The sequence below is a fragment of the Myotis lucifugus genome, unplaced genomic scaffold (assembly GCF_000147115.1).
Source record: "Myotis lucifugus unplaced genomic scaffold, Myoluc2.0 scaffold_314, whole genome shotgun sequence".
NCBI classification, from domain to species: Eukaryota; Metazoa; Chordata; class Mammalia; order Chiroptera; family Vespertilionidae; genus Myotis; species Myotis lucifugus.
Window position 1 is genome coordinate 892,648 of NW_005871362.1, and position 25,439 is coordinate 918,086.

At 44.9% G+C, this 25,439-nt stretch overlaps 1 protein-coding gene across 1 annotated transcript; it reads left to right on the top strand.

Annotated features, from left to right (window-relative positions):
- Positions 1-275: 275 nt before the first annotated feature.
- On the top strand, positions 276-24,541 carry LOC106699118. Its single transcript, XM_023764055.1, is given in 6 exon segments — positions 276-402; positions 1,280-1,633; positions 2,850-3,025; positions 17,743-22,186; positions 22,189-22,805; positions 24,089-24,541. Coding segments are annotated over 6 exon segments (6,108 nt in total). The 5' UTR covers positions 276-338.
- The last annotated feature ends 898 nt before the right edge of the window (positions 24,542-25,439 follow it).

Genomic DNA, 25,439 nt, shown 5'->3' on the forward strand with positions numbered 1-25,439 from the left:
CCAGGCAAGTGCTTTACTGGGCACGTGTCTGTGCATGTTTAAGTTTGTGTGTGTATGGGTGTGTGTTCTCAGAGGCTTCAGGGGTTTCCAAGGAACAAAAATACAGAGTAAAGGTAAACTCAAAAGGGCAACAGTGTTGGAAAAAATGAGGGGAATGTCCTTGGCACTGACCCAGCCCTGGCCCACATTACCGGGGAGGTTATCTTGTCCCAGCAGGAGGCTCAGCACACAGGGAGGAGGGAGAGCACATCCCACCAGTCTGGACAGAGGTGTCTGGGAGCCTTACTGGACCTAACACTCTTCTCTCAGAGAAAGGGACGGAGCAGGCAGCAGTCCCCATGGAGTTCCCTGCAGCTTCTGCCCTAAAAGGACGTGTCCCCAGGCTGGGGCTCCTGCTGGCCGGTAAGGAGGGGACAATCCCAGGGAATGAAAGGGAGGTTGGGAGTCGGAGACTGGCCAAGATCTCCTGGGGAGGACAGCGCTCTGTGAGGGAAAGAAGTGCTTCCCTTTGGACCTGAGTAAAAGGACAGGTGTGCAGAGTAGGATGAGAGAGGGAGCTCAACAACAATAATATCTGATCATGTGGAAGTGGTGAGAGGTAGGAAAACCTCAATCATGGTTCATTTGCTATGTTATTGATCACTGAGTATTAAATTTTGACAATTGACCACAGTCATGACAATTTATTTCAGGTGATACCAGAATCATTTTACCAGGGTGCTAAACATTGTCCCCACCACCAGCTACAAATATGGGAAAATACAACATGGGACGTGGACAAGCCCTGGGACAGTCATTCATTCACCAACAGGTGTTTGTAGCCTATTGCAGGCACTGGGCGCACAAGATCACAAAATCCCCTGCCCACATGCAGCTCACATTATATGGGGAGAAAGGAAACAAGAAGAGATCTACTTGTGACATCAGGTACCCACTAGTGCCTTGAAGGGCACAGAGCGGGGACAGGTCAGAGAGTGAAGATAGAGGGTCTTTAGAGGACGTGGTCAGGGAAGGTCCTCCAAGAAGGCCACCAAATGTCAACAGAGATCTGAGGGAAGTAATTAGGACAGCCACAGAGACAGTTGGGAAATAGAATTGAAAACAAGAAGCATAGGTTCTGAGGTGCTGAAGCCATGGTGGCCATGTTGCTGACCTTGACCAAGGAGATGCACACATGAACTCACATGAAGACTAAGGCTGAGAGATGAAGAGAAATGCCTCATCGCTACATCCCAATACGTAGATCAAAATACTGATCAATTTCTCTCTTCCCTTCTAGTCTTCCTCTTAACCTTGTGGATCACGCCCACCACTGCTCGATTTGCTATTGCCTCGACCTTTGCTTTTGAAGGGCATGATGTGATTCTACATCTCCGCAATACACCTCCTGATGTTACAGGGTTTATTTGGTACAGGGGAGAAGAGATGAACTACCATAATTTCATTGGGTCTCGTCCATGGTATTCCAGTGAATATCTAACAGGTCCCAAATACAGTGGTCGAGAGGAAATAAACCTTGATGGAACCCTGATCATAAAAAACGTCACTGCGAGGGACGAAGATACGTATGTCGTAGTAGCCGTCCTTGCAAATTCACAAAGAGTAAGAGGATCTGGATGGCTCAGTATATACCGTGAGTGATTGCTCTCTGACCTCTAGGTGTTGGGTGGGGTGAATTCTACTTCACACACAGGACTGCCAGCCCTGGACTCTCCTCTATCCCCCTCTGCATCATGTCCCAAGCTGGGTTTGGGAATTTAGTGCAGGACACACACAGTGGAGACAAACATCCTAAGGTCAGAGTTTCCTTCCCAGATTCCAGCCCCACAGACATTAACCACATAGAGAATGAGCAATTTGATGGGAGTGAGTGAGAAGAGGGAGACCAGTCTCGGTCCAGGTCCCTGGGCCACTTTCCCTGATCATGTCCCTGAAAAAGAACCTGCAGGACTCTGTAAAGTCCTGGCCTGAGGGGCTTCCTGAGTTCCTCACAGTGGAGCTTAGCTTGGGCAGCCCCTCTCAGGCCCCTGTAACAATGTCCTAACTGCAAATGTCCTGGGGAGCCTGTGTCAGGTTGGGTTTTGCCTCCGGTGAAGGCCTGAGTGAGAACAACAGTTTCCCGTGTGCCAGAGTCACAAGGCTCTTGAGCTAGTCATCAGTTGGGGCTAAACCCTCCTTCACCTGACACTGTATGTGGAGAGCAAAATTGGACTAGCTCCCCAGATTATTATCTGACTGTTCTGGGGGACTTAGGAGAGTCTAGAGAAAGATCAGTGTCCCAAGGGAGGAACTGGAGAAAACATGCTCCTGGCAGCAGCTCATCCACAAGAGATCAGCCCAGGGGATTCTCTAGTGAAGTCCATCAATAACAAATGCCTCTTATTTGAGCAAATTTCCTTCCAAATATTTATGTCAGATACTGTGAATATTTTATGATTAGTACATGGTCCACCTATCAGTCAAATATTCATTTTTCTTCACTGAGGGGAAAGTGAGGCATAGGGAGATACAGTCCCTAACAGAGTCACACAGACTCTGAGAAGTTGATCTGAGTCACCTGAGGTCTGTGCAGCCACAGCCCTATCTTTACCTCCACCCTGAGGGCATTATTAGGTGTCTATGGATCCCTAGACTAAACATTGGTTTAGATCCTTCCTTCTTAGGGGTCAGCAGCTCAGAGGGATACGTTTGGTTGGGGAGTGATGACAAATTTAGAATAAATTAATTTTTACTGTGGAACCAAATTACCCTCAGAGCAATCAGAGTCAGGGTTGAGATCTTTGAGGAAGGAGCATAGCCCCGGGTCTCAAGCTCACACTCAATCATTCTCACCCTCTATTTCTTCACAGGGCCACTGAGTGTGCCCACACTCCTAGCCAGCAACACCACAGTCACAGAGAATGAAGATGCCGTGGTCATGACCTGCCACACAGATGCGAGCTCCACCAACTGGTTATTCCTGAGTCTGTGGCTCAGGAAGAGGATGAAGCTTTCCCAGGACCACAGAACCCTCACCATAGACCCTGTCAGGAGAGAGGATGCTGGGAACTACCAGTGTAAAGTCTCCCACCCCTTCTTCTCCGCTACAAGTGCGCCTGTAAAGTTAGATGTCAAGTACTAGTGATCCTCCTCCCCTTCCCTATGTTCTTAAACTAAAAAAAAATAAAAAAAATGCACCTATTAGATTTCTTGTGGTCGTGGAAATTGCTTAGAAGACTTGCTTTGAATCAATAAATACTAAAAAATTTGAGCTGGCATTGTCATTATTGTTAACGTAATGTAACATTCCACATTGGACCCCATCTCTGATTGGTTCCATTTGCACCATCTCCACAATGGAGGGGACACCATGTGCTTCACAGGAGGGGCAGTTATTGTGTAAAGACCTGCAGGAGTAATACATAAGCTGACAGGAACATGAGCTCTCTCACATTTCCAGGGAGACCTGTGGAGGGTGCCTGGACACTGATTATGATGGGAATAGACAAGAGAACACCTATGTGAGATGCAACAGTGACTTTGCCTCCCTGTTTGACTTCTCCCAAAAAATTACTTATGCCTTCTGGAGTATTCTTATGCTTATGGCAACAGACTTATTTGCATAAGTTCAGTAGCACTCTGTCCTTCTTACGTTGGTAATTTAAGAGATGCTTAGCAAATGTCCTAGTTCAAACTGATGCCCACAGAATTATAAACAACCTCACCTTTTATGGAGCTATTTTTGACCTGTTGAAGACTCATAATCTGTTTGAGAGGAGGGCATCACCCAAAGCTAGAGAGACTGCAGGTGAAGTGTGAGGGTGAGGCCGCCTAATCTCAAGAGGCTGTTAAATCTCCCATTTCAGGTTGCATAGAAAAACCTGCATCAGAGCAAAGTAGAAGGTGAATGTCATTCCTCTGCACTTAGGTCACTAATCAGGCCAAATTGAATGACACCAGGCATATATATGATAGGATCACAATACTTGTCTTCCTTGGAGGTGAGGTTTGATCAAAGGGAATGTGACTGTAGAGAGAAATGTAGTGTCTCATTCTGAAAGATCAGATGCCATCTCTGTTCAGTCTCTCAACTATTTGGCATCTATTTATAAATGGCTGGGAACTTGCACTTCTTTAGAAATTGCAGGAACTGATGGCAATGCAAACTGGGACTTGGCTGAAAGGATTTAGTTGTGTTTGCCTACACTGTGCAGAACGCAGCTGTGTTATGAACAAGAGGCCTCATTATTCCCTCAGGATCTTTAATTTTTCTTCCTGACTAGGATTCTTATCTCTAATTTTTTAGAGTATTTCCTTTAGAAATAAATATAACTGCAATTTGTAATTGCAGATCCTTTCTCTGTCCTTTTGAAATATACCTAAGTCTCCTTAAAAGCTTCTTGCCTCCCAGCTGTAATGGCTTAGTGGTTGAGCATCAACCCAAGAACCAGGAGGTCATGGTTCAATTCCCAGTCAGGACACATGCCGGCTTTCAGGGTTGATTCCCAGTTATGGTGTGCAGGAAGCAGACAATCAATGATTCTCTTTCCTCATTGATGTTTCTATGTCTCTCTCATTCTTTCTTCCTCTCTCTGAAATCAATAGAAGTGTATTTTTAATAAACATAACTTCTTGTCAGTAATATGATTCATAGAATATCTGCATAGAAGGTTTGGGTCCATTCTGTTAAAATGTAATTCGCCTGTTTTCTTTTTCTCTGTCTCTGAGGAAGTGTAGAAGCTTAACTTGGTTGGGGACATTTAAAACCAAGATGTAAAAAATCCTGCTTACCCTCACCAGCGAGACCAAGTTGGTTGGCACTTTCTCCCAAACACCTAAAGTTTGCATGTTCAGTCCTTGGTCAAGGCATTTAGAGGAGGCAACTGATATTTTCTCTCTCACAAACATCTCTCTCTCTCTCTCTCTCTCTCTCTCTCTCTCTCTCTCTCTCAACTAGGTTTAAATATAATAAGAAAGAAAACCATCCTGTCATGATTTAATGAGTTTTATTTATCTCTTGTGTCAATCCAATTAGCAAACACTGATGCCTATGATTCCTTCTGTTTTTAAAATCTCTCCAGCCTTTTATTTCAGGTGTTTTGAGGACAGTCTCACTGCCCTGCTGCATGGTCTTGAATAAGGACTTTCTTACCTCCCGAAATTTGTATGGCTCAAGTTTTACTTTGACATCATCTTCCTGTAATTATCTGAACCTGTCATCTTACAGTGTCCATCCTTACCATAATTTCATATTTTCCCATTTCTTTCCTTATGTGGCTACAATCCTCCAAAAAAATGTTTCCCACTTTTCTTCCTCTCCTCTGATGTGGTGTTTACAGCAATAGATGGCCTGACTTTCCAGATCTTTCCCAGGTTGCCTCTGAGTGGCCCTTGCACCAGATCTGAGAAGATGCGACCTAACCACCAAAAGTGTTCTCATTCTATATTCATTTTCACTGCACCTTTGAAGAACAATATCACAGAGAATTAAACAAATATTCAGTGATAAAAGAACAACTCCAGTAAACATGCACGTCCCTGTGAGGTCAGCCACCCGCAGGCCTACACTGGACGACCCTGTTTCCAGCCCTCCATGACCCAGAGCTCAGGCCAGACATCAGGGTCTGCATTCGTTGTCTCTATTTGTTGTTGCTTTGCAAACTCGATGTGTCTGGTATAGAAATTCAAAAAGCAGAACCTGGGAAATGGAAATAAATCTCTCCTCTGGTTTTGTTTTGTTTCCTGCTAATTGTGGCCTCTGGGGTATATGGTGGATTGTTTTTGGACTTGGTCAAAGTTGGATAGTGGGTAAGCAGAAGCGAACATAAGAAGGGGTCGTGGAGGGATGGGGTTTGTTCAGAGTCAGAATGGGAAATTGTAAAGCTTGGGAGGTTGGGGGTGTGAGGCATTTTATGAGTTCAATGGCACCTAGGGCTTTAATGTAGGAATGCTCTCTATGTGTGGGTTTAGGTTGGGCTGAGGAACATGAGGGGAACTGACCTACCTGTTGAGAAAGCAGCCACTGGAGCTGGTGCATTGGTACTGGGGTGCCATTCCCTCAGAGCTAGATGGATGTGACTGGTGAGAAATGCGGTTCAGAGGAAGAATAAGGTGTTAAAGGCTTAGATTAGGGCCCTGAAATTGGGACAAGTGGGGCACCAGATGTACAGGCTGGCAGGGTAGATGGTACAGAAAACAGGGAAATGAAAGACAAGGAGACAGAATTCAGATTGGGGGTGTCCAGGGATAGGGGCTGTAGAGTTGGGAGCAACCTTTCTTTGGGTGCAGAGTTTTATTTGTGGTGATGAAAATGTTTCAGTACTAGGTAACATAGTGACTGAACAACATTTTGTCTATAGTGTCAGTGAAATGTTCACTTTAAAAGGATTAATATCTGGTTATAAGAATTCCACCTCATAAAAATCATTATGCTTACTGAAAGAAGCCATTCCAAAAGAAGAGCATATGATGTAATTCCATGTATATAGCTTTTTAGAAAATGCAAAATAATCTATCAAGAAAGTCAGGATGAGTGATTGCCTGTTGACTGTGGGGTGGGGTGCAGAGAGTGGGAGTACAAAAGCACATGAGAAAATTTTGGGTGACAGGGAGTTTGTATTTGCATATATGTGGTTTATCGCTTGTCACTTATACCACAGTCAAGCTGTAATCAAGGCTTGATGTTATGAATTGCTTTTGTAGTTCGGGAGGGAAGAACCCTTTTATTCTGTTATTGTTGTTACCAGGAGGGCAAACCCTGGATGTGCAATAATGACAACAGCTGGCCTTTTATTTTATTTTTTAGTAGACACTGTGTGTACTGGGCACTTCAGGTCTATTAGCTCATTTAATCACCCAAATGAGTCAGTTTAACTGGTTTACTTCCCTCAACTTTCCCACCTCCTGGCCTTTGCATCTCCTGTGCCCTCGGACTGGACCTCTTACTCCTGCCCCCGTCAGCTCTAGCTTAGCTTGGGCTCTTGCTCAATTAGATGCCTCTCTTCAGGAAAGTCTCCCTGGTCCCTCAGTCTAGGTCAGAATCCCAGTTATGTGAGGTCATGATACCCCATATTTAACCCTTCCAATCATGATCACATGTGTAACTTCTTTACTCATTTATCAAAGAAGACCAAACTACTGCTCACCATATGCTGACACTGCTCTAAGTACTGGGGGTGCAGGTATGAGACAGAACAGACAAAACCCCAGTCCTCATGGACATGGCATGCTAGTGGGGCAGTCCCCCAGTAACCCACACAGCAACAACAGTAATAATGTGATAGTACGTTAGAATGAAATAAGGGATGTGTGGTGTGTTTTTGATTCTTTCCATTTAAAAATGTTGGAGCAGACCAAGGGATCAGGTAGGAACCCAGGAACACTGGTTTTCAAGCAGAGCGAATAAGTGGACTCAGAATAGCCCTGCTCCTCCTCTCAGAAAGGTCAGATTTCACCTAGATAAAGGTGCGGTTTGTAATTCAGGTTTGAGAGAGGAACCTGCGAGAAAATCTGCACCCCACCAAGTCTGAGGCCTTTGAGGCCAGCGTGATCCACGAGTTTGGAAAGGAACCAACAGGGCTGCTGGCAGAAGGGAACTGTAAAAATCAGCCCATAGCTGAACTGGGTGGAAAAAGGCAGTCTCATATTTTCCCAGTGTGCCTGCTGCTTAGTGCCAGGGGAGAGGGGACTTGCGGAAGAGACTTTGGGAGAATTTCACACAGAGCTGGATGGTGGAGGGTTGCGAGCTCATGTACCTACTCTGGCTCTTTTTTTTTCTTTCTTTTCTCCTTAAATCTTTGCTTTTGATTATTAAACCCAATACATAGGATCATCCAATTGGGGTTATTCACAGAGACTGCACGGGAAAGTTGTTTTTGTGGAACCTGGGAATCAGAGCAGGAGTAACAATCAAGGAACCAGCTCTGGGGCAGTCGACGATCCCAAACCAGTATTAAGTGTGATAGAGAAAATAAAACCTAAATACTGGCTAGAGAGGACTTATAGCTTCAAACATCAATCCAGAAACACTGGCACCCAGGGGCTGAACCACAAACTGACTCTTCTGTAAACACAAATAAAGGCAGTCTGGGAAACAAAGAAATACTGCCTGCTTTAAAATCAGGACTGTGGTTTACAACACGGAGGAACAGAGTATCGCAGGGTACTTCAACACTCTCCTGAATACCTGACAGGACTGAGGCGTGCCAAACAGAAGAGTATAGGAAGTGAAGGACCTTCACTACAGCACATTTTTATTTTTTCACCTTTTACTTAAGAAACTAAATTTTTTTTGTCACCTGATTTTACCTTTTTTTAATTACTACATTTTTATTTTTAACCAGTATTATTACTACTACCATTTTACCTTTTTTTTTAAGTGTCATTTTATTTTCTTTTTATTTTATTTTGGGATTAGTGTTCTACATTCTATTTTCATCTTTTCTTTAGCATCATTTTACTTTATCTCAAGTTTACCATTATGCCAAAACTCTCTTCCTCACCCCCCCCTTTTAAAAAAGTATATTTTATTGATGTTTTTCAGAGAGGAAGGGAGAGGGATAGAGAGCTAGAAACATTGATGAGAGAGAAACATCGATCAGCTGCCTCCTGCACACATCGTACTGGGGATGTACCCACAACCAAGGTACATGCGCTTGACTGGAATCCAACCTGGGACCCTTCAGTCTACAGGCTGAGCTCTATCCACTGAGCCAAACCTGTTAGGGCACTTTTCCGCTTTTGTTGTCCTGTTTCTCTTACCCTATTCTGCTTTAGATTTTTCCTATTCCTTCTTTTTACCCCCTGTTAAAATTTCTCCCTACTTATATATCTAATTTCCAATCCCCTGCTCAACATCCATATATACCTCTCTCTTCTCTTTCTTCACTATCCACATTTTTGTTCTCTCTGTCGTTTTGTTGTTTGCTTGATTGTTGATTGTATTGGGATTTTTTCTGCTTGTTTGTGAGATTGTTTCGCTTTTTCTTTTTCTCTTTTTGTTGTTTTATTCGGTTATATTTTGCTTCTGTTTTACCTCGCCTAGCTTGATATTAGTTGTTTTTTGTATTTTGCATTCATGTCTAGGTTCCTGTTGCTAGAATTTGTTGGGATTTGAGGCTGTTCTATTGGAGTTTTCTCCCCAATTAAATAGTTTCTTCCTCTCTTCTATTTCATTCTCTTTTTTTCTCTTACTTTTTTTTCTTTTCCCAATTTCAATTTGCACTCCTTTTTTTCTTTTCCTCTTTTTTATTTTTTCTCTTCTTTTTTCATCCTTATCCGCTAATTCTCTTTTCTCAGGTGGTCACCTTTATTTGGGGTTATTAGTATCGTGAATATATTTGTGTTTAGTGCCTTGTGCATTGTGCCTTCTTTTGTTGTATTTTGTGGCTTTAAATCAATGCAGCAGAGAGAGAACTACATAAAAAAAAATAATAACACCTGGAGAAGAGAGATCATGGGGAGAAAAGAAACAGCCCACATATGAAGGAAAAACAGGCATCACCAGAAAAGGAAGTAAACAAATTGGAGGCAATGGAGGCAAGCAACCTGTCAGAGAAAGAATTCATAGAAATGGCCATAAAGTGGATGAAAAGAATGGAAGACAAATTCAATAATATGTGTAAGAACCAAGAGGAAATGAAAAAGAACCAAGAAGAGATGAAAAATGACATCACTGCTATAAAGACCTCAATAGAAAGCATCAACAGTAGTCTAGAAGAAGTAGAGGACTGCATCAGTGAGCCAAAAGACAAGGTAAGAAAAAATACCCAAGCAGAGCAGCTTCTAGAAAAAAAATTAAAAAGCAGGAGGAGAGCCTAAGAGAACTTTGGTACAACATGAAATGAAACAACATCCGCATAATAGGGTGCCAGAAGAAAAGGAATCTGAGCAAGGAATAGAAAACCTGTTTGAAGAAATAATGACAGAAAACTTCCATGATATATGGAAGAAAAAACTCACACAAATCCAAGAAGCTCACAGAGTCCCAAACAAAATGAACCCCAAAATACCATCACCAAGGCACATTTTAATTAAATTGGCAAACACCAACGACAAAGCAAGAATCTTAAAAGCGGCTAGAGAGAGACAGAAAGTTACCTACAAAGGATCCCCGATCAGACTAGCGACTGATTTCTCAACAAAAACTCATCAGGCAAGAAGGGAATGGAATGAAATATACAAAGTCATGCAAAGGAAAGGTCTGAATCCAAGAATACTGTAACCAGCAAGGCTATCAATCAAAATTGAGGGTGAAATCAAGAGCTTCACAGACAAAAAAGGACTACAGGAATTTATTACCAACAAACCAGCAATGCAAGAAATGCTAAAGGGTCTGCTGTAAAAAAAAAAATAGGAAAAGAAGAAGGAACATAGGGATAAAGAATAAAAATGGCGACACACAAGTATCTATCAATAATAACTTTAAATGTAAATGGATTAAATGCCCCAATCAAAAGACATAGGGTAACTGAGTGGATGAGAAAACATGACCCGGATATCTGCTGTCTACAGGAAACCCACCTCAGAAAAAAAGACACACACAGACTGATGGTAAGGGATGGAAAAGGGTTTTTCAAGCAAATGGAAATGAAAAAAAAAAAAAGCTGGGGTAGCAATACTTATATCTGACAAATCAGATCTCAAAGTGAAGGACATAAAAAGAGATAAGGAAGGCCACTTCATAATACTAAAGGGAGCAATCCAACAAGAAGAAACAACTCTGGTAAACATATACGCACCCAATATAGGAGCACCCAAATATGTAAAAAATAAATAAATAAAACTTCTGGAGGAGATCAAGGGAGAGATTGACACCAATGCAATCATAGTAGGGGACTTTAATACCCCACTATCTTCATTGGACAAATCCTCTAAAAAAAAATCAGCAAAGAAACATCAATCCTAAATGACTCACTAGATCAGATGGAATTAGTTGGTATCTTCAGAACATTTCACCCCAAAGCTACAGAATATACATTATCTCAAGTGCACTTCGGTCATTTTCAAAGATAGACCATATATTGGGTCACAGGCAAAGTCTCTTCCAATTCAAGAAGATAAAGATCATATCAAGCATCTTCACAGATCACAATGGCATAAAACTGGAAATCAACTACAATAAAAAAATCCCAAAAAATCAAACATATGGAGATTAAATAGCATGCTATTAAACAATGACTGGGTTACCAGAGAGATCAAAGAAAAAATAAAAAACATCATGGCAACAAATGATAATGAATACACAACAATCCAAAACCTATGGGACACAGGGAAAGCAGTCTTGAGAGGGATGTTCATAGCTCTACAAGCCTACTGCAAAAAACAAGAAACAATGATAATAAATCACCTAACCATACAACTCAAAGAGTTAGAAAGAGAGCAACAAGAAAAGCCCAGTGTAAGCAGAAGGAAGGAAATAATAAAGATCAGAGTGGAGATAAACAACATAGAGACGAAAAAAAAAAAACCACAAAAAATACAAAAGATCAACAAAACCAAGAGCTGGTTCTTTGAAAGAATAAACAAGATTGATGAACCTCTAACCAGGCTCACCAAGAAGCAAAGAGAGGACCCAAATAAACAAAATCAGAAATGATAGAGGCGAAATAACAACAGACCCCACAGAAATACAAATGATTGTTAAAAAATACTATGGACAGCTCTACTCCAACAAACTAGACAACCTAGAGGAAATGGACATATTCCTAGAAAAATACAACCTTCAAAACTCAATCAGGAAGAATCTAAAAATCTCAATAGGCCAATAACTATGGAAGGAATTGAAGCAGTCATCAAAAAGCTTCCAGCAAACAAAAGTCCAGGGCCAAACGGGTTCACATTGGAGTTTTACCAAACATTCAAGGAAGAACTAAAACCTATCCTCCTCAGATTATTCCAAAAAATTCAAGAGGAAGGAACACTTCCAAACTCATCATATGAACCCAGCATAACCCAATTACCAAAACCAGATAAAGAAGACACAATGAAAGAGAAATACAGGCCAATATCCCTCATGAACGTATATGCCAAAATCCTCATCAAAATCCTAGCAAATTGGATCCAGCAGTACATCAGAAAGATCATACACCATGACCAAGTAGGATTTATCCCAGGGATGCAAGGATGTTACAATATCTGCAGATCAGTAAACGTAATACATCACATAAACAAATTGAGAGATAAAAACCACATAGTCATATCAATTGCTGCAGAAAAAGCGTTTTACAAAATCCAACACCCATTTTTGAAAAAAACTCTCAGCAAAGTTAGAATAGAAGGATCATACTTCAACATAATAAAAGCCATATATGACAAACCCTAAGCCAACATCATACGCAATGGGCAAATCTAAAACCATTTCCCTTAAGAACAGGAACAAGACAGGGATGCCTACTCTCACCACTCCTGTTCGAGATAGTACTGGAAGTATTAGCCATTGCGATTAGGCAAGAAGAAGAAATAAAAGGCATCCAAATTGGAAAAGAGGAAGTAAAACTGTCCTTATTTGCAGATGACAGGATATTGTACATAAAAAACCCTAAAGACTCCATCAAAAAACTAGTAGACTTAATAAATGAATTCTGCAATGTAACAGGATACAAAATTAACGCCAAGAAATCTATGGCATTTCTATACACCAATAATGAACTTACAGAAAGAGATACGAAAAAAGCAATCCCATTTACCATTGCACCAAAAAAATTAAGATACCTAGGAATAAACTTAACTAAAGAGCTAAAAGACCTCTACTCAGAAAACTACAGGACGTTGAAAAAAGAGATAGAGTAAGACATAAACAGATGGAAGAACATACCATGTTCTTAGATTGGTAGAATCAACATCATTAAAATGTCCATACTACCCAAAGCAATCTATAAATTCAACACACTTACCATCAAAATACCAATGGCATACTTCACAGATCTAGAACGAACTCTCCAAAAATTCATTTGGAATATAAAAAGACCCCGAATAGCTGCAGCAATCCTGAGAAAGAAGGAAGTAGGTGGGATCTCAATACCAGATATCAAGCTGTATTACAAAGCCACTGTTCTCAAAACTGCCTGGTACTGGCACAAGAACAGACATATAGATCAATGGAATACCCAGAAATCGACCCGAACCAATATGCTCAATTAATATTTGACAACGGAGGCAAGAACATACAATGCAGTCAAGAGAGTCTCTTCAATAAATGGTGCTGGGAAAATTGGACAGATACATGCAAAAAATGAGACTAGACCACCAACTTACATCACACAGAAAAATAAACTCAAAATGAATAAAAGACTTAAATGTAGACGGGAAACCATAAAAATACTAGAGGAATCCAAAGGCAACAAAATCTCAGACATATGCCGCAGCAATTTCTTCACCAATACATCTCCTAGGGCAGTGGAAACTAAAGAGAAAACAAACAAATGGAACTACATCAAAATACAAAGCTTCTGCACAGCAAAAGAAACCTTCAAAAAAACAACAAGAAAGCCCACTGCATGGGTGAACATATTTGCCAATGTTATCACGGATAAGGGTTTAATCTCCAACATTTATAGGGAACTCATACAACTTAACGAAAGAAAGATAAACAACCCAATCAAAAATGGGCAAAGGACCTAAATAGACACCTTTCAAAAGAGGACATTCAGAAAGCAAAGAGACATATGAAAACATGCTCCAAGTCACTAATCATTTGAGAGATGCAAATCAAAACAATGAGGTACCATCTCACACCTGTCAGAATGGCTATCATCAACAAATCAACAAACGACAAGTGCTGGAGAGGATGTGGAGAAAAAGGATCATTCGTGCACTGCTGGTGGGAATGCAGACTGGTGCAGCCACTATGGAAGACAGTATGGAGTTTCCCCAAAAAGTTAAAAATGGAACTCCCATTTGACCTATTGATCCCACTGCTAGGAATATATCCCAAGAAACCAGAAACACCAAACAGAAAGGATATATGCATCCCTATGTTCATAGCAGCACAATTCACCATAGCTAAGATCTGGAAACAGCCTAAGTGCCCATCAGTAGATGAATGGATTAGAAAACTTTGGTACATATACACAATGGAATACTATGCTGCTATAAAAAAGAAGGAATTCTTACCATTTGCATCAGCATGGATGGAACTAGAGAGAATTATGCTCAGTGAAATAAGCCAGTCAGTGAAAGAAAAACACCACATGATCTCACTCATTTATGGATAATAAAGACCATTATAATCTGATGAACAGAACTAGATACAGAGGCACAGCAGCATTAAACAGACTGGCAAAATACAGCAGGAGGTTGGGAAGGATTGGGGGATGGTAAGAGATCAACCAAAGGACTTGCATGCATGCATACAAGCATGAGCAATGGACACAAGACACTGAGGTATAGGGGAGGCCGGGGGAAGGTCAAGGGTGGGAAAAGGAGACAAATGTACTACTCTTTGTAATATTTTAAGCATTAAAAAAATAAAGGGGGTATGGGAAGCCGGGGTATTGTCAAGGGCGGGGGGAAAAAAGGACGCATATGTAATACCCTTTGTAATGCTTTAAGCAATAAAAAATAAAAAAATAAAAAAAAATAACAACTAAAATGTTGGCGCAGAAAAATGGAGGCAAACCAGTTGAAGCAGACAGAGCTGGAGATGAGAGGAGATGGATTTAGAAAGGGAGGGGCCATAGCCAGAAGTCTGGCTTCCCTCTGACTGACCTGAGGAGCCTCTGGAGGGCTCAGAGCCGCAAAGGGTGTGAGTGATCTGTGTTTAGCCTTTCCAAAATTTAGCCTTTCTGAAGTTCCTATTTTGGGAATTGATTTCAAGCTTTTAAGAAAAAAAAACTCAGAAAGAACTATTGACCCCTCCCCACCCCACACCCCACATTCCTGCCATAGATTCAGACAGAAAAACTTGCTCAAAAAGGAATCAGGATGTTCACTTTAGCCTACTTTCCTCAGCACCTGTGTGGCTGCTGGGTGGAGGGCAGGGAGCCCGGTGAGGAGGCAAGTGCAGTCATCCAGGTGACAGGTGAGGGTGGTCAGACTAGTGTGGGAGGAAGGGGTCAGTTTCTGTATTTGTTGAAAGCATGGATTCAAGAGGATTTGCTGAAAGATTGGATGTGGTATGTGGGAGACAGTGAAAGAGATTCAGGAAAATTCTGGAGGAGCACATTAAGGTCAGAAGTTTGGCGGGGATCAAGGATCTTAGGGCATCTTGAAGTGCCTTTTAAATGTTAGTTGTAAATAAATAGTTGGACATCAGCAATAATGTCCAATTTGTCTCTCTCATCCACTCTTGTGCCTCTAGGGCCCTGGTTAGTGATGGGAGGTACATAGTAGGAGTCCATTACATATTCCAAGAATCAACAAATGAACAATCAGATCCTATCCTGCACACTCATACACAATATCTCTTAGTGACTGAAAAAATACAGAGATGCCATAAAGTTACCATGACTGCAGGGACCCTTATAAATCCCTTTGTTTTTGCAAGTCACATCACGACCTTTCTCCAGCATTCATGCTGTACACACATGAAAGTGCATGGGTAATATTGAAGCCTAGCTGGCAATCCTCAGCAAGACTCCTGCCCCCAATTCATCAACAATAGAGAGGTGACTGGAGTCCTTCACGCAGGCAAGAAGCTCACATACTAGTCTGCTGGGGTCCAACCCCAGCAGGTCCAGGGGTCCCTAAAGGTGTGGAAGGAGTCGGCGAAGAAGGAATGACAAGGAGACAGCCTTCAGTTGATCAGCAGCCTAGTCAGGACCTCTAGCCAGGATCTCCAGCCAAGTTCTGGTTAGGATCTGCTCAGGATTTGAGGTTTATTGTTTTGTTACATCTGTATTTATACCAGTCGATTTTAATCCTGTCAATTTCTATTGCAAAGGTTAGGGCGTTTCTTATCTCCATTCTAGGGAGTAAAGATTATGTAGCTTAAGCGTGATTGTTTGTAGTTAAAGTGATTAACTACCCGCCTGGCACTTAGTTAAGAGGTTGTATCCCCTCCCTAACCTCAGGTAAAAATCCCCACCTGGGGAAACAACCTTTCTCGGAGAGGTGACCTTGGTTAAAACACATGGCGCTAAGGAGAGCAAACATATTAAGAACAATATGCTATATATGCCAGGTCCCTTGAAACATATGCTGTGCAGATGTTTCATTCCTGCAGCGACTGTGTCAAGCAGCATTGATGGACCGGCTCCCAGCACTAGTCAAAATTAGGGACATGTACAAACACAACAAAGGAACAGTTTAACCAGTGAGCAGTGATGGCAGAAACACTAATCTGAGACATGAGTCAGGGTCTCATGACTCCTACTTCTTCATGAACAGCTATGGATGATGTGTGTCAAGTTGCTCTCCAGAAATGAAGACATTTTTTATAGTAGATTCCATTGTATCTTTTAATTGTTTTTTTCTAATGAGAAGTCAAAAGTGGAAACATATAGACGGAAAGAGCAATGTTTCAGTATTTTTATGTTTTGTTTTGTTTTGTTTTGTTTTGGTAATGAGTTCATTCAATGACTAGGTAACTAGGATTGAGCTTTTAGTTAGACTTTTAAACCTTACTAAGAGTGGTGGCTCTGCTGTGAAGGGAAGCTGAGTGTTTACCCCTGATGTGCCTTTTAGGGTATTGATTTTGATATCCTCATTGAAAAAAAAAAAAGGTTTAAGAAATAAGCCTTGGACCTTCCCACTAAACTGCCTACAATGTGTATAGATGGAGGACTAACTCTGTGCTAGGGTGTGCGGCATGGAAGGGTTACAGAAGGTTACAAAATGTGCTAAGGGGAGGAAATAAGACATGAGAAATTGAATGTACTCGGAGGGAGGGGGATGTATGAGGACCAGGATATGAGGATTGTGTATGTGCTGGGAGGAGGGACTGACGTATGGAGAATGATTATAGAAGGATTATGTCAGGGTCAGAGAGCATGGAAGAAAAATTGCTAGATTGTCTTAGAAAAACAATATGATACGCTCCAGCCAGGTGTGACTCTGTTTACCTCCCCTCCGTTCTCATGAACTTTTTGTGAACTTCTAATGAAATGCTTTGTATTCTTTGAACACTGTTTTGCTATAAAGAATCATACTGCACCCTTGGTCTCTGCCACATGCCGCGAGGCTTCCCAGAGGGGGAAGGTACGGGCTGTGGTCAGCTGGCCAGCTTAATAAACGGCTTTCAAATTTAAATTCTGAGTCGGTGGTCTATCTCGTTGAGCCAACCCATAACATTTGGAGGCCCCAGCGAGATACCCGGCAGGGAGGAGAGGGACCCCTTGTTTAGGGCTGGAGGCTCTTCCCCGGCAGGGGTGAGAGGGACCCCCTATTCAAGGCAGGAGGCTCTCCCCCGGAAGGGAGGAGAGGGACCCCCTATTCAGGGCAGGAGGCTCTCCCCCGCTTGTCGCCGGGCACTCAGCGAGATACCCCACACCTGTGGAGAACGACTACCAAGGAGGCCTCCAGTCCACCCAAAACTTTCAATTCGGAAACCAAGCCACCTAGACTCTCGAGAGAGGTAAGGGACTGGTCGTTAAACTGGAATTGGGACGTCCCACGGAAGGACCGATACGGAGGGCTGGATGCAGCGGTACTCCTGGTCCTGACCCGCGGCCACGACGGTGGCCGGGGTCCCTGGTTTGTGCGGCTGTAGGCTGCACTGGGTTTGTCTGTCTGGTGTTTGTTGTCTTGGTGTTTGTCAAAATAGGTCAAGGGTCGTCGTCTGCTTCTGTGTGCACCCCGCTGCAATGTTTTTTGAACAATTTTCAGGACTTCAAGAAGCGAGCTGAAGGATATGGTCATAATGTTAATGCTTTTGATTTGCAGAAATTCTGTGAAAGGGAGTGGCCCACTTTCCAGGTGGGATGGCCGGTCATAGGGACTTATGATTTAACCACTGCTTTTCGGGTTCACCATGTTGTCTACGGCCGGCCGGGTCACCCCGACCAAATTCCCTATATTCAAGTGTGGGTTGATATTTTGACTGAAAAACCAAGGTGGTTACAAATTTGTCAAAATAAGGAAAAGAAATTGGGACAGAGACAGACAGTTCTCTTGGCCTCAGCCAAGAAGGGCAAAACTCCCCCTGTTCTGCAGGATACGGGTGAGGAGGCACTCCCCGAGGCCAGACCTCCCCCGTATGCTCCTCCCTCCACCGGTACCACGGTGGCAAATGACCCCGGTCAGGAGCCCCGGCCTTCTCCACAGCCGGTTTCCGTTCCTCCGGAAGCCCCAGTCCAGGGCCCGGCTCCGCTTTCCCCTTCTCTCACGAGGCAAGGGGCAGCGTATGGAGAGAGAGAAGGATGGGGGGAGAAGCCGCGGGACCATGCGGCATCTGCCAGTCCTGCAGCTCCCATATTGCCATTAAGGCAAGCAGGCCCTTTGGATTTAGGTCCAGATGGGCAGCCTTTTATGGTTTATGTCCCCTTTTCTACCAGTGACCTATATAATTGGAAGAACCAGAATCCTTCTTTCTCCCAGAATCCACAGGGGTTGATTTCTCTTTTAGAGTCTGTGTTTTTTACCCATCAACCTACCTGGGATGATTGTCAACAGTTGATGCAAACTCTTTTCACTTCAGAGGAGAGAGAGAGAATCAAGGTGGAGGGGAGGAGATTTGTGCTGGGTCCGGATGGGCAGCCCACTTCTGAACAAGACAGATTAGAGGCTGTATTTCCCTCCCGGCGACCTACTTGGAATCCCAATACTGAGAGGGGAAAGGAGGCTCTCGATCAGTATCGCCAGACTCTATTGGGGGCCATCCGAGCTGCTGCTCGGAGACCCACAAACCTTTCTAAGGTGACAGAGACAGTCCAGGGGCCTAATGAGAGCCCGGCAGCTTTCCTTGAGAGGCTGTGCGAGGCCTATCGGGTGTATACCCCCATTGACCCTGATGCTCCGGAAAATCGGAGGGCTGTCGTTGTTGCATTTGTTTCCCAGTCGGCCCCAGATATTAGGAAAAAATTACAGAAGCTAGAAGGCTTTGAGGGAAAATCAATCTCTGAGTTGGTTGAGGTAGCCCAGAAGGTTTTCAATAATCGGGAGGACCCGACGGCAGATTTAAACACCCGGATGGCCAAGGTTCTCCTGGCCCTAAATGAGGAAAAAGGCCCAAGGGGCCAGAGAGACAATAAAGGCAAAAGAAAGCCTCCTGGAAACAAAGAAGTCCGACCCCGGCTTGGGAAAAATCAGTGTGCACTATGTAAAAAGGAAGGACACTGGAAAAGGGAGTGCCCTGAACGTACGGGGAAGTCAACTCCCGTGCTGGTGGAGGAGATGGATTAGGGTCGTCAGGGCTCAGCTGGCCCCCAAGAGCCCAGGATAACTCTGACAGTGGGGGGCCAAAAGGTGGACTTCCTTGTGGACACGGGAGCCACCTTCTCTGTCCTGCAACAGCCAGTGGGTCCTGTCTCTAAGACCAAAATCCCCATCAAAGGGGCAACGGGAAAAGTAAAATCCTACCCATGGACTAAAGGTCGGATTAGTGACCTAGGAAATGGCTCAGTGACTCACTCATTTCTAGTAATGCCAGAGTGCCCTTGCCCTTTGCTAGGCCGGGACTTGCTGAGCAAATTACGGGCCACAATTTCCTTTGAAGGGCCAGGGCCAGAGGTCAAATTGCAAGACCCAGGGACTGCGGGGATATATCTCCTGACATTGCCCCTACAGGAGGAATATTTACTACACGAGGAGGAGCCTGGGGAAGTCTCAGCAGATGCCTATCTCCAACAATTAAGGCGGGCTATCCCGGGAGTTTGGGCGGAGGAAAATCCGCCAGGGCTAGCTAAACACCGACCTCCAATTGTAGTCCAGCTGACCAGCAGTGCCACCCCAGTCAGAGTTCGGCAATATCCAATGAGCCAGAAGGCGAGAGCAGGAATCGCCAAGCACATTAAGAGGCTGAGAGAGGCTGGAATCTTGATTCCTTGCCAATCTGCTTGGAACAGTCCCCTGTTGCCAGTACAAAAACCAGGGACTGAGGATTTTAGGCCGGTGCAGGACTTAAGGGAAGTAAACAAGAGGGTTGAGACTATCCATCCCACGGTCCTGAACCCTTACACTCTTCTCAGCCTCCTCAAGCCAGAACACCGGTTCTATACTGTTTTAGACCTAAAGGATGCCTTTTTCTCCCTACCCCTGGCAAAGCAGAGTCAACCTATCTTTGCCTTTGAGTGGGTGGACCCAACAGAAGGAGAGTCTGGACAGTTAACTTGGACTAGGTTGCCGCAAGGATTTAAGAAATCACCCACTCTGTTCGATGAGGCCCTAAACCAAGATCTCCGTGAGTTCCGTCAGGACCATCCACGGGTGACTCTGCTCCAATATGTAGATGACCTCCTATTGGCCACAGAGGAGGAACAGGACTGTAAGCAGGCCACTCGAGAGTTGCTGACCGCCCTAGATTGTTTGGGGTATCGGGTCTCAGCCAAGAAAGCTCAGCTGTGCACTACCCGAGTGACATATTTGGGTTACAACATAGAAGAGGGTAGGCGAACTTTATCCAGCAGCAGAATAAAGGCTATCTTGTCAATCCCAAGACCTACCACCAAGAGGCAAGTTCGGGAGTTCCTCGGGGCGGTGGGTTATTGCAGGCTATGGATACTAGGTTTTGCAGAAATTGCACGGCCATTATACTCTGCAACGGGGGGAAAGGAGGCCGCCCTGGTCTGGACAGAAAAGGAAGAAGAGGCCTATAAGAAACTAAAAGAAGCCCTGGTAAGTGCCCCAGCACTTGCCCTGCCAGACTTAACCAAGCCCTTCCAGCTATATGTAGCTGAGAACAAAGGGGTGGCGAAAGGGGTCCTCACGCAACCCCTGGGACCATGGAAGCGCCCCGTAGCCTATCTCTCTAAAAGACTTGACCCAGTGGCATCAGGATGGCCCAACTGCTTGAGAGCCATTGCGGCCACTGCCCTACTAGTAAAGGAAGCCTCAAAGCTAACCTTTGGCCAAAATCTCCAAGTAGTTGCCCCGCATGCAGTTGAGACCTTATTAAGAAGCCCCCCGGAGAGATGGATGTCTAATGCTCGCATTACCCAGTACCAGGTGTTGCTGCTAGACCCACCACGAGTCAGTTTCCTGAAAACGGCTGCCTTGAACCCAGCCACACTCCTCCCGGACGAGGAGGCAGAGGCCCCTCTGCATGACTGTGAAGAGACATTGACTGCCCTCACTTCCCTCTGAGAGGACCTCGTGGACCAGCCCCTGCAGAATCCGGATGAGACCCTCTACACGGACGGGAGCAGCTTCGTGGAAGGAGGTATCCAGTATGCAGGGGCGGCAGTAGTGACACAAAAGGAGATTCTCTGGGCACAGGCCTTAGAACGAGGCACCTCAGCCCAAAAGGCAGAGATAATAGCACTCACTCAGGCTCTCCGGTGGGGAAAAGGAAAAAGAGTGAACATTTTCACGGACAGTCGGTATGCTTTTGCCACAGTACATGTGCATGGGGCCCTATATCAGGAAAGAGGTCTTTTGACATCAGGAGGAAAGGACATTAAAAATGCTTCTGAAATACTTAACCTCCTGGCAGCCATATGGGGGCCAAAGGAAGTGGCGGTAATTCATTGCCGGGGGCACCAGAAAGGAAATAGTCCCGAAGCACAGGGAAATAGATTTGCAGACCAAACCACCAAGGAAGTGGCTAAAAGACCAGTAGGGCCCTTGGAGGTTCTCATAGCCCTGCCAGCATGGAGGCTCCCAGAGAAGCCTACTTATCTACCGAAGGAGCAGGAGCTAGCTGAGAGGCTAAGGGCCCAGGAAGGAGAGGCTGGATGGCTAATTCTGCCAGATGGTAGGCCTATAGTACCAGAAGCCCTGGGGCGGACCATCGCTTCCCAGACCCACCAAAGTACCCACCTGGGGGGAACAAAGCTATCAGAACTACTGGGAAGAGAATTCTACATCCCAAGGCTCCAGAAAATATCTCAAGACTTGGCCAGAACGTGCCAAGTGTGTGCCCAGGTGAACCAAGGACCCCCTCTTGTGGCCGCGCCGGGACAGCAATTCTGAGGTCAGAACCCTGGAGAACACTGGGAAGTGGACTTCACTGAGATACCAGGAGGACGAGGAGGATATAAGTACCTGCTGGTTTTTGTTGATACCTTCTCTGGATGGCCTGAGGCCTACCCAACCAAGGCAGAAACAGCACAGGTAATAGTTAGGAAACTCCTCTCTGAAATTGTCCCCCGGTTTGGCCTGCCACTATATATGGGGTCGCCAAAGTTACACAATCTATAGTTAAAGCCCTGAGAATAACTTGGAAATTACATTGTGTTTATAGACCACAGAGTTCTGGACAGATAGAGAGAATGAATTGGACCTTAAAGGAAACATTAACTAAGTTAAAATTAGAGACTGGCGAAAACTGGGTAAGTCTCCTTCCTTTTGCCCTCCTCAGAGCTAGCTGCACCCCGTATATAAAAGGACTCACCCCATTTGAAATTATGTTTGATAGACCGCCACCTCTTCTTCCCCGCCTAAGGGAGGAAGAAATTGCCCGGCTGTCTACCCGAAATTTGCTTAAGTCCTTACAGGCTTTGCAGAGCAGCGCCACGTCAGCACAACGGGTGGTGAGAGCCTTACGGGAGGAGGACGCACTGAGAACCAGTCCGACGCAGCCTGCCTTCTCTTCGGGTGACCTCGTCTGGGTGAAGCATCACGACCCTGGCAGCCTAGAACCTAGATGGGATGGACCCTACCAGGTGGTGCTGAGCACTCCAACCGCCATCAAAGTTGCAGGAAAAAGACACTGGATCCATCTTACACAGGTGAAGAAGGCAAACGACAGCGTCGAGAGATGGCAGATCCAGAAGACCGGAGACCCGTTGAAGGTCAGACTCACTCGGTGTTCATCCTGACTCTTCTCATCTGCGTGCAGCCAGGGATGGGAAATCCCCATTCAGCCAAGAATTACTCTTGGGAGGTCACATGGACTATTGATGGGACTGTTATAGGTTCTGTTGTAGGAGTAGGGGCGCCTGTCATCCAGACCGATCTCTACAAACTGTTTGGAAAGAACTGGGGAAATTCCCATAGCCAATCCATGTCAACCAGGTATGGCTGGGGGGACCAACCCTGGGCCACCGGAGGCAAGAGTTATGGGTGCGGAACCTTGTCCCTAGAGCAAGGATTATGGCACACTGAACATTATGTCTGTCCCCGGGAAGGGGGTAGTGACTGTGGAGGAGAGGACAATTTCTATTGTGCCTCTTGGGGCTGTGAGACCCTAGCCCTGTGGAAGAAACCTCCCACCGACAAGCTCCTCCGTATGACCAGAGAAATTCGACCTGGGGCCCCAAGGAAGAACTGCATTGTCGGAGATTGCAACCCCGTCATCCTCATGCCTCTTGCCTGGTGGACTGACCAATGGGAAGGGGGAAAGACGTGGGGGCTAAGACTTTATGTCAGCGGCCGAGACCCTGGCCAGCTCTTCACCATTCAGCGCCGGGCCCTTCCCCGGTGGCTCAATCCGATTGGCCCCTTACTTCCCCTAGACAAACAAAAGAGGCCGAGCTTGCCACAGCACCCAGCCCCAGCAAAGCCTCCTGGTTTCCTTGAGTCACAAAAGCCTGGGAACCCCGGCCCTGCTCCACCTACAGAACAGCTTTTAGGAGCAGGCACAGGAAGACCAAACCAGCAACTGCTGGGAACTCTGGACTTAATGTTTTCTTTCCTGAATCGCACCTCCCCAAACCTAACTGCTGATTGCTGGTTGCGCCTTAACCCTGAACCCCCTTATTATATTGGGATAGGGGCGGAGGCCAAACTTGGGAGGGACGCTTTTGCCATCAGGAACCTTTCGGTAGAAAGTCTGCCGGACGGACTGTGTATGTGGGGACACAAACAACCAGGACTCACTCTTGGGGACATCCTGAACCCAGGGACTTGTGTGTACCCTAGAAACTACCCCCTCAGCAATTCCATGTATGATGATCTATGTAATTCATCTATTGTACTTCCAAAGAATTATGCAGGAGAGACCCCCACCTGCTTAGTAGCTCCGGAGGGGACTTGGTGGGTATGTACAACTGGTATAACCCCTTGCATTTTCTCTCCAGCCCTCCAGCATCCGACAAACCCTGAACTATGCATTCTAACTCATATCCTCCCGCAGGTGTACTATTATTCGGGAGAAGGGGGCCAAGAACATTTAAACCTCAAACCTATGAGAATTAAAAGGGCCCCCGTCCTAGTCCCCCTCCTTATGGGAATAGGAATAGCAGAGTCCACGGCCGTCGGAACAGCCGCCCTAGCAACTGGCCACCAAAATTATAAAGAGTTAAGCAAGCAGATAGATAAAAATTTAAGCACTCTTGAGAACTCTGTTAGCCAACTGGAGGACTCCCTCAGCTCACTTGCAGAGGTGGTGTTGCAAAACAGAAGAGGCCTAGATCTGCTTTTCCTAAAGCAGGGAGGCCTCTGTCTGGCCTTAGGGGAAACTTGCTGTTTTTACACCAACCACTCAGGTGTAATCAGGGAAAGCCTTAGTCAGCTGCGTAAACGGCTGGCCGACCAAGAAGAGGCGAGGAGGGCAGAAGGCAATTGGTATGAAAATTTATTTTCTTGATCCCCCTGGCTGACTACCCTGCTTTCCGCACTAGCAGGACCAGTCATTATACTCCTCCTAGGGCTGATATTTGGCCCCTGTGTTGCCAGAAGCCTCCTTAACTTCATACAAAATCGAATACAGGCTGTAAAATTAATGGTTTTACACACCCAATACACTAGAATCTCAGAGGAGGGTGCTGAATCAAAGATTTGATTCAGGCATAAGACCAGTAGGGAATGTGCTAGGGTGTGCGGCATGGAAGGGTTACAGAAGGTTACAAAATGTGCTAAGGGGAGGAAATAAGACATGAGAAATTGAATGTACTCGGAGGGAGGGGGATGTATGAGGACCAGGATATGAGGATTGTGTATGTGCTGGGAGGAGGGACTGACGTATGGAGAATGATTATAGAAGGATTATGTCAGGGTCAGAGAGCATGGAAGAAAAATTGCTAGATTGTCTTAGAAAAACAATATGATACGCTCCAGCCAGGTGTGACTCTGTTTACCTCCCCTCCGTTCTCATGAACTTTTTGTGAACTTCTAATGAAATGCTTTGTATTCTTTGAACACTGTTTTGCTATAAAGAATCATACTGCACCCTTGGTCTCTGCCACATGCCGCGAGGCTTCCCAGAGGGGGAAGGTACGGGCTGTGGTCAGCTGGCCAGCTTAATAAACGGCTTTCAAATTTAAATTCTGAGTCGGTGGTCTATCTCGTTGAGCCAACCCATAACAGCTCCAGGAGGAACATTCCCATTTGCTTTGGCCTCTATGCCAATGTTCGTGCCTTTTGAAGCCTCAAACCACAACCCTCTTTCCCCCTTAGCTACAGAATGACATAAGCCGCCACCACCCAATACTTCCTTTGGTCTCTATTCCTATAGCTCCAGAATATTTGTTCATATATCAGACTTT